The sequence below is a fragment of the Chenopodium album genome, chromosome 17 (assembly GCF_948465745.1).
Source record: "Chenopodium album chromosome 17, dcCheAlbu1.1, whole genome shotgun sequence".
Taxonomy (NCBI): Eukaryota; Viridiplantae; Streptophyta; class Magnoliopsida; order Caryophyllales; family Amaranthaceae; genus Chenopodium; species Chenopodium album.
The window spans coordinates 34818701-34827713 of record NC_137850.1 but is presented as its reverse complement, the minus strand read 5'-3'; the positions used below and the strand labels follow the sequence as shown (position 1 = coordinate 34827713).

At 30.8% G+C, this 9013-nt stretch overlaps 1 protein-coding gene across 1 annotated transcript; it reads right to left on the bottom strand.

Annotated features, from left to right (window-relative positions):
* Window positions 1-1268: 1268 nt before the first annotated feature.
* Window positions 1269-9013, bottom strand: LOC145588867 (fatty acyl-CoA reductase 2, chloroplastic-like). The gene is made up of 9 exons (XM_081645463.1): window positions 8914-9013; window positions 7102-7205; window positions 6608-6813; window positions 5668-5768; window positions 5141-5345; window positions 4282-4443; window positions 3761-3842; window positions 3094-3428; window positions 1269-1440 (listed from the first exon to the last, which is right to left on the bottom strand). The coding sequence occupies exons 1-9, from the start codon at window positions 9011-9013 to the stop codon at window positions 1269-1271; spliced, it is 1467 nt and encodes a 488-aa protein (XP_081501589.1).

The window sequence follows — 9013 nt, the reverse complement described above, 5'->3', positions numbered from 1 at the left end:
CGGATTTGGGTCCTGAATTTCTCAGGTGAAATCAGATCGATTACAGTTCGAAACGGGTGATTTTTTTAGGATCTGATTGGTTATGACACATCTAAATGTACCCCATTTATTCATGAACTACTTGTATGATTGTATCATCCTAAGCGTGCTCTAAAGCCTCTAATTATCGTTGAATCAACAATTCAATTCTTTGGGTGTTATACTCCCTCTGTTTCTTTTTATTTGTGACATTTGACTTCAACGATCTTCAATTTACATATTTGACCACGACTAATCAACTATTCAACTAGGTTAAGGTAAAAATTATTAAAATTTGATATTTAGAAAATGTCTTGCAAGATAAATCCAATAACGTCTCACACTCCCACGAAATGTTAATCATGATAATATTTGGTACGAGATTTGCTATTAATAGTCAAAATTATGTGTTGGCAAATTTATTAACTAATACTAAAACAAAACATGTTAAGATTGCTAACATCATCACTTCTCCAAATTGTTTACATGTCAGTATGTCACTCTCACATGAATTTTTTTTTTCGGCCAATTTGCTATAATGATGTCAGTAGTTTTACTTTTTATTTTATTTTTTAACTTTTTGCCCCTCCCCCCCCCCCTTTTTTTAATCTAATAAACCTTTCATATGTTTTACCCTTTGTCCTTACCAAATCCTTTTATTTACAAGTATGTTAACATTTCAATGTTCTTTTTTACAAGTAATATGCTATAGTAGAAATTACTTACCATGTGTACAATAAAAATATTTACGAAGTAGAAAACTTTCTTTATCCGTAATGTAAACAAATCTTATAATGTGTTTGTTTAAAATCGTGTATCGCACGCAAACTAAACTAGTTTAATATAAAAGTCAAAATGGTGCAATTATATTTTAAAAAAGTGAAATACAAAAGAAAGTACCACAAGTCCACAAATAATACCATAACTTACGCAAGTTATTTAGCAAAAGTGTAGTAGTACATTATAAATATCTACATCATTCGTTCTAAATTATTCTACATACAAGAAAATAAAATGAAGCAACAAACAAATACTTTGTATTTTCAATAATGCATGGCATAATCAAAGATATTCTCTTCTAATGATAACAACACCACACTTTTTTTTTCGAATGAGAAGGGCGAGATTATGCGACAATCTCTTCCGATTATTCTTTGTTGGTATACGCAAATTGACTTTTCCCTTCGTGATTATTTTTAGTGATTTTTTTTTTATTTTAAAAAAAAAATGCAAATTGACGTAACTTAGTCTTAGAGTTTTGGAGAAAGATTCTTCTTTTTGAGAATGTACTTTGTAAGACCACGTAATTGGATGTTCATGAAATAATCTTCCCAATCAATGCGATTCACATCAAAGTTAAAGATTTTCTTTTCTTCCGAAGACATTGCTTCAAACAAGTTTTGAGTATTCATGTTGTTGAACCTGAGCAAAATGATCAAAAAATAGTTAACATTTATGCAATTACGCAAATGAGCAACCTATTAATTATTTCAATGTAAAAGATGTAACAATTGAGATAATGGGATGCATATATATTAGGGAGTAAGAGTATATTGTTATTACTTCACATAATGAAAATGTCGATGTAATTAGAAAAAAAATAGTTCTATACATGTCACATACAGAATAATGTTTTAAACATACGTAGTATATATTTTGCTTTTGTTCGTTTCAAATTGTTTTTAATGTATCATCTTTGTTTACATCTTTGACTAACCCCTTTTATAACTACCTTACATCTCTTACCCCACATTTTTCACATTTTTGCTTACATTCACCTAGCATTTTTTTTTCACCCAAAAAAAAAAGGAAAAAAAAAAAAAAACCTAGTGTTTTACAATTTTTCTTACTTAATTTATTCCTTTGCAAAAAAATAGCAAATGTCTGAATAAAATTAGTATAACAGAGGCAAGTAGTATGACCATACCAAAAAAAATATTGTTTAAACTTTTTCAGAGGGATGGAAAGGAAAATTGTTCAAAGTATTATATATATGACATGACTAGGAGTATTATTTGAAACCAATTCCATGACATTCTATAACATAATATTTGAAAATAAATTATACATTAGTCCATCCAAGGAAATTAAAAAAAAAAGGCATTATATAATTCGTAAAATACATTTTTTAAAAAGTCGAAGTAAAAAATGTAAATATTGTAAAAAGCACGGAAATAAAATAATATAGTGCACCTGGACAGAACATTAGACATATTTTAAAGAATATAGGCAAAAAAAAAAAATATTCTAGTGTTTGAAAAAGAACATACATGTGTTTGACAAAAGAATATGTTTGTGTTTGACAAGATCATGACATTACAAAGAATATAAAGTCTTTACAAAAAGAACATGTTATTTTTCATGGTTACTCGGGTGGTTGAACGTGTTTGAAAAAGAACATTATATTTGACAAAAAAGAAGATGTTTGTGTCTGACAAAAATAGAGGTGATCATTGGGCAGGCCGGGCCAAGGTTGAAAAATCAGCTCACTTATCGGGTCGAGCCTAGTTTTAGGCCGAAATTTTGTGCCCAAACCCTCCCAAAATGGTCCGGCCGTGGGGCTTTTCGAGTCAAGTAAAAAAATTCAACTAAAATGCATAAAAACACATTTCCAAACCCGCCCAAAAAATTAAATTTACGGGCTGGATCCGACCCGATTTTTGGGGCGAAAAAATTCTTCCCAATACCCGTCCAAAATCGTGCCGGGCCGGTCTAACTTTGATCACCTCTAGCCAAAGAATATAAAGTCTTTACAAAAAAAACATGATAATACATTAAAGAACATGATCTTTTTCCTCGTTACTCAGGTGAATTTTTTTTTTTAATTTTTTTTATATACATACGTTAAAGAACATATTGTATAATGTAAAGAACATATAGTTCAAACTCAAAGAACATAATAATCAAACTTAAAGAATATATTATGCTCGCATTCTTTATAAATATCTATAATGTACTTTTTTCGCCCATGTTCTTTTAAATATACCTAATGTTCTTTCCGGGTGCACGCGTGCGTGCGCCCGGGTGCACCAACCACACATTATGGAAATTGAAGATAAATTTGTTAGAATTTACCTTAGTCTAAGCATCAGTATAGGCTCATAGATAGCGGCTATGCGAACAAGATGGCTATATAGCTTTTCATTAGAAGGCTTAGAATTCATCCCAGCCAAAATATATTCATCTAATGATGCGTAGAAGTCCATCTCTTCGACTTTGATTGTATCTCCTTTCGAATTTTTGAATGGATGCAATGTAAAGTAATTGCAACAATACTGAAAAAGGGTTTGGAGTTGGAGTGGTTTCACCATTGATGAAGCAAGGTGGTAAACATGTACTCCAAGTTTGCCTGAAATCGCATGGTTTGCAATGGCAACTACTATGGCATTTGCAAGTATGTCAACCGGTACCTAGAAACACATATACATACACATACATTGTCAATAGATCTGTGTTGTTAGACGGGTATCTATGTTACTCCGACTCTTTATTTCAACTCATGTACTCTTAATCTCTTAGCATTCATATTTAGGTAAGGCACTTGGACATGACAAGGCTATTTATTGACCAAAGATAATATAACTAGCAAAAATGTAGGGTTGCCAATGATATGAAAATTTTCCTATACTTTTAAGAGTAAGAAAGAGGAAATGTTTAAGGATTTGACAAAACAAAACAGAAATAAAAATGGTGGAATAGCAACATATAAGTGATGAAGTTAATTACTATTTACAATACTTACAATATCTATAAATCCATTAGGGTCTGCCAAAATTCCTTGCATTTGTCCTTGTCCGTACGATAAGATCATTGGGTCCATCCCCCTACAATATTAAAATTCTTATTACTTCCTTTACTTCTAAATATTGCATCATTCATTTGCGTTCCTATCTTGGGCTATCTTGACGCTATTTAGTATTTACACATGGTTCATTAACCAATAACCATACATAAATATTATGATTTGTAAGGAAAAGTATAGTAACGTGGAGTTTGATGTGCATAAAATACGAAACATAAAGGAGTTTGATGTGCATAATACGAAATATATATGAAGGAGTTTGATGTGCATTATGGTGCGAAATATATAAGGAACAAATCAAGTATAATATGATTGTTTAATTTGTTCTACCAATAATTGAATTTCCTTGCACTAGTATGATTGGAAAATAATTATATTTTGTTTGATGTTTCCTTGTTCTTAAAAGATCATGAAGATAAATAAGTAAAAGAAAAAAAAAATCCAAAATCATTTGTATGTACCTGTATTTCTCAATCCATCCAGCAAATGGCTCTTGAAGACTGTTTCCAATGAAACTCGGACGGATAATGACCGTCGATAATTTATCTCCCATTGTGCTTACTACCATCTCTCCCATAACCTTCGTTAGTATATAAGTATTCGCATATCCATGCAGTTTGGTCCTATTTTTATAATTATACCAAAGTGTTAGCCAATACTTGTTAACCATAGATATCTATACAAATTTTCATACTTTCAACTTTCTTATATTTTAAAGAATTTTTTTGACAATTACCACCTACAATTATTGTTGTTTTAGCAATTACCACCTACATTTTTTTTTTTTAATTTTACCACCTACTCTTTTTTAAAACATCAAAACTTCCCATTACTAGATTCTGAATTGAAGTGTGATGTTATGTGGGGTCCACTAACTACCTTCTCACCTTATTTTCCTCCTTTTCTTTCTTTATCTCTCGATTTCTCATCCCCTATACTGATTATTTCACGAATTGAAGTTTTTCCCCAATTTTGAGAGGCGTACAATACAGAAAAATGAGAATTCGAGTGAGAATGAAAGAAAGGGAGGGAAGAAGTAGTTAGTGGGCCCTACATGACGTCACATTTGAGTTGAGAGCTGGGAAGTTTTGATGTAGGTGGTAATTACTAAAATATCAACAATTGTAGGTGGTAATTGTCAAATTTTTCTATTTTAAACAAATATTTAATCATATATAATAATGATCAAACTAGTGCGTTTACAAACGTGTCAATTAATCTAGAATGCAGGTAGTATGAAACTAAAGTGAGACTAAATTTGACGACGAAATTAATTTTTTCTTAGCAAAGAGCCAAAGATTTTTTTTAAAAAAAAGGTACCTTCTCATGCCTAACTTGATCATCTCTCTAGGTAAATTATATTCTTGAATGCCTGAAGCTAATAAATCATCTACTATCTTTAATTCTGCTTTGATGTCTAGTTCTGCTGGTACATCTGAGTTCGAGTTTACTGTCCTTGATTTGCTTTTTTCCATGACAATAGGGTTTTCCTGAACAACTCCCACTGCTTTTCGGGTGACAAAAGCTATGATAATATGAAAAACAAAGTATTAGACAATTAATGGCCTGAGGAAATGTAAGTTCAAATGATTTTGAATTCATTTAAATACAGGTTGTTTACAATTAACTTCATAATGGACGATGTTGAGGGTGTGCAGGGTAGGTGACTGTACATGTCCTCAATTTTTAAGGACCCAAAATCAAAAGATAGTATAATATTTTTGGATGAAAAGGAAACACTCTGCTATATATTAATGGCAAGATATGCATTGGTTAATATGATGTAAATAAAATAAAAGAGTACATTTATTAAAAAACAGAAGAATTATTTCATTGCATTTTCTTACCCGTCGAAACATGTAAAAGAAGTACGAGTTTCTTGCAATTCATTGCAAACGCGAGAAGTCTTGAAACTCCTCTCACATTCACATCAAGGAGAACATCATACCTGTAAAAGAAAGTAGTGTGTAAATTTCGAATGGTGGAGGTGGCTTATGGGCGGTGGGTGGGTAGAAGTGGTTGGGTAAAAGTGGTGTTGGCTAGGTACTGGTGGTTGGACGGTGGTGGAATCAACAATGGGGTGGTTCTGGTGGCTTAGGTAGTGGTGTGGTGTTAACTAAGGGTAAAAGAAGTACGAGTTAGCTTAGTGGCTTCCGATCCCGGTCCAATTCTGGTCTAAGTCCTGGTTAGCAGGTTAGGCACGCACTTTGGGAGTGGGGGAAGGGTAAGGGAATCCCCACCTTAAAAAACCCCTAATAGGGTTTGATTCTATAACCTCAAAGTTGGAAGACGCAAACCTTACCACTAGTCTCGACGTCTTGTAGTATTAATTAATACTCCGTACTTCTTATATAATAATATAAATTGGTAACAATATATGTAAACAAACATCTATACTTAGTACGGAGTATTTAAAAACACAAACCATGCATCATTCCTATCATACTACATGTAAACTTTATTTTTCACCAATGACACATGTTACATCACCTTTCTATTAATTAATCCCTTTTCTCATATTTATAAAAAAAAAAAAAAAAAAAAAAAAAAAAAAAAAAAAGAGCACTGGCTTTAATTGAATATATGTATGAAAGTTATTTGATTTGATTCACTTTCTTCTAACTTAATATCTTATACAACATTCAATTGTCACCCTTTCTTCTTCTATATAAACCATTCATTTTCCAATTAAAACATATTATAAAATAAAAATTTACACACCTATATACATATCGTGTATTGCACGGGCTAGAAGGCTAGTTATATTATATGAGAAAAAGAGTAAACCTGGCATGCCATCTTGTATCGGCAGCAACATTTACAATCACGTCAATTTGGTTCGCAATGACACCAGCCAAATCGGCATCCATACCTAAGCAAGGACGATGATCAGTAATATTTCCAACCACTGCAGCCAGTTTCCCCTTCATGAACTCCTCATATCTTTCTCCATGCTCATTTCTTATTCGGATAAATACTTCACAATCTATGATCTACAAACAATATGTGAAAACTTATGTGAGTTGGACTTACAATAGATCAATATCATATAAAAACAAATTTAATTCACTTCCCTTGTATATTAATGTTGTAATATATTTAATTATATATTAGTAAAATTTATAAATAATTTGATATTATAAAGTATACATCATGACTAATCCAATAGTATATTATTATACACTGTTGAATATATGCTTTTGAAGTATATTAAAAAATCAAAGCCAAATTGTAACACTTAAAATAAGACAAATAAGACGTATTACTATTTATATACTCACTTCAGTTTTTAATCTTTGCGCTGCAGCTTCTGCATTTTTGGCTCTTAACAACAGGTAAATCTTTTGTACGTCTGGAATTTCCCGCAATAGCTTCTCAATAAACACTGGGGCCAATCACACAACAAGAGCCCTTTAAGTACATAAAATGTGTGGTAATGGCTAAATCTTAATTATCATACAAATTAAATTAGCTTTACTGGTGACTTTATGCATGACATTAGAAGACTTTAAGGCCCTGCTCTCTTTACCTTAAAAAAATAATTTCAGTTCAGTAAAAATAATTTCAGTTCAGTAAAATTAATTTCAGTTTAGTAAAAATAAGTTCAGTTCAGTAAAATTCAGTTTTCTTAAAGAAGAATTATAATAGAAAATCAGTAAAAATAATTTCAGTTCAGCAAAAATAATTTCAATTCAGTAAAAATAAGTTCAGTTCAGTAAAAATAATTTCAGTTCAGTAAAAATAAGTTCAGTTCAGTAAAATTCAGTTTTCTTAAAGAAGAATTATAATAGAAAATCAGTAAAAATAATTTCAGTTCAGCAAAAATAATTTCAATTCAGTAAAATTAATTTAAGTTCAGTAAAAATAATTTAAGTTTAGCAAATATAATTTTGTTTCAGTAAAAATAATTTCAGTTCAGCAAAAATAAGGTGAAGAGAACGGGGGCCTAAGTATTCAGTAACTTTAACTATTAGTTTAACTATTTGGTTGAGTTGACCCTTTAAAATTGTATCAAGCACCGACGAGATAAAATGAAGTAAAATTATTTTTACTGAACTAAACTTATTTTTAAAATTATTTTTACTAAACTAAACTTATTTTTATTGATTATTATTTTTTTAAAAGGTAAAGTGAACATGGCAGGCCTCACTCATAGAAGTGGTTTTATGAGTTATGATGGTAAGGCGGTCTCTAAATTTTGCATATATATTCAATAGAGAGGAAAATGGGAATAAAAAAATTAAGGAAGGTACCATGATATGAGAAAATTTTATTAAGTGAAAATGAAAGTGATGTATTTAAATTAAAACTATTTATAGACTGTGATTCATCTAACAAATAGAGGAAGTAATACATTAATTTAAATCAATCAAAGATTATTACATAATTATACTGGTATAAGGCTAAGGCAATAATTACGTAATGTACTAATGTACAGCTAAGGGAATCAATTACAAAATCAAGAGAAAATACAACTTGTATACAAATACAGAAGATTCAATAGTACTTTGTATTTTTTAATCTACCCTAGACTAGACTCTAAACAAGTCAAAGATATGAAAAAATTGTTGTAAGGGTTGTGAAGGATATACATCAGTCTATAATACGGAGTACTGTATAAGGAGTACATATCATAATAATGTAAAAGGAGTACATATCATAATAATGTAAGGGATCGTTTACTTTTGCACAGATCTTTTAGTGGTGCACCAAACAAAGTGTGGTTTAGTGGTAATAAGTTTGCTTCTTGCGGATCAAATCTCACTAAAAGCACTTTGGGGTAGGGACTCTCTTATTCTATTTTCATAATGTCGAGCTCATTAAACTGAACCGGTGAAAGATTCCGATGCGGTTGGACCCTTCTTATAAAAAATAATAAAAATACTTTGTATAATATCTTTCAACGGTCCAATGAATATACAACTACTGTAAATCAATATCAATAATAATAATATAAGTGATCCTTTACTTTTGCATATATCTCTCATCGGTCTAATGAATATACATCAAATTTAAGCGATAGTAAATACAGGTACATATTATATACAGCTAAAGAGAATTTATAAGTTGTGGATCGGAGAAATAAGCAATACCTTTGCCCGTAAAGCCAGTTGATCCGATTATGAAGTAATTTTTGTGCTTAAGAAAATTGACAATTCCAATGCCTTGGTTAGCATTTGATTGGTTCGCCAT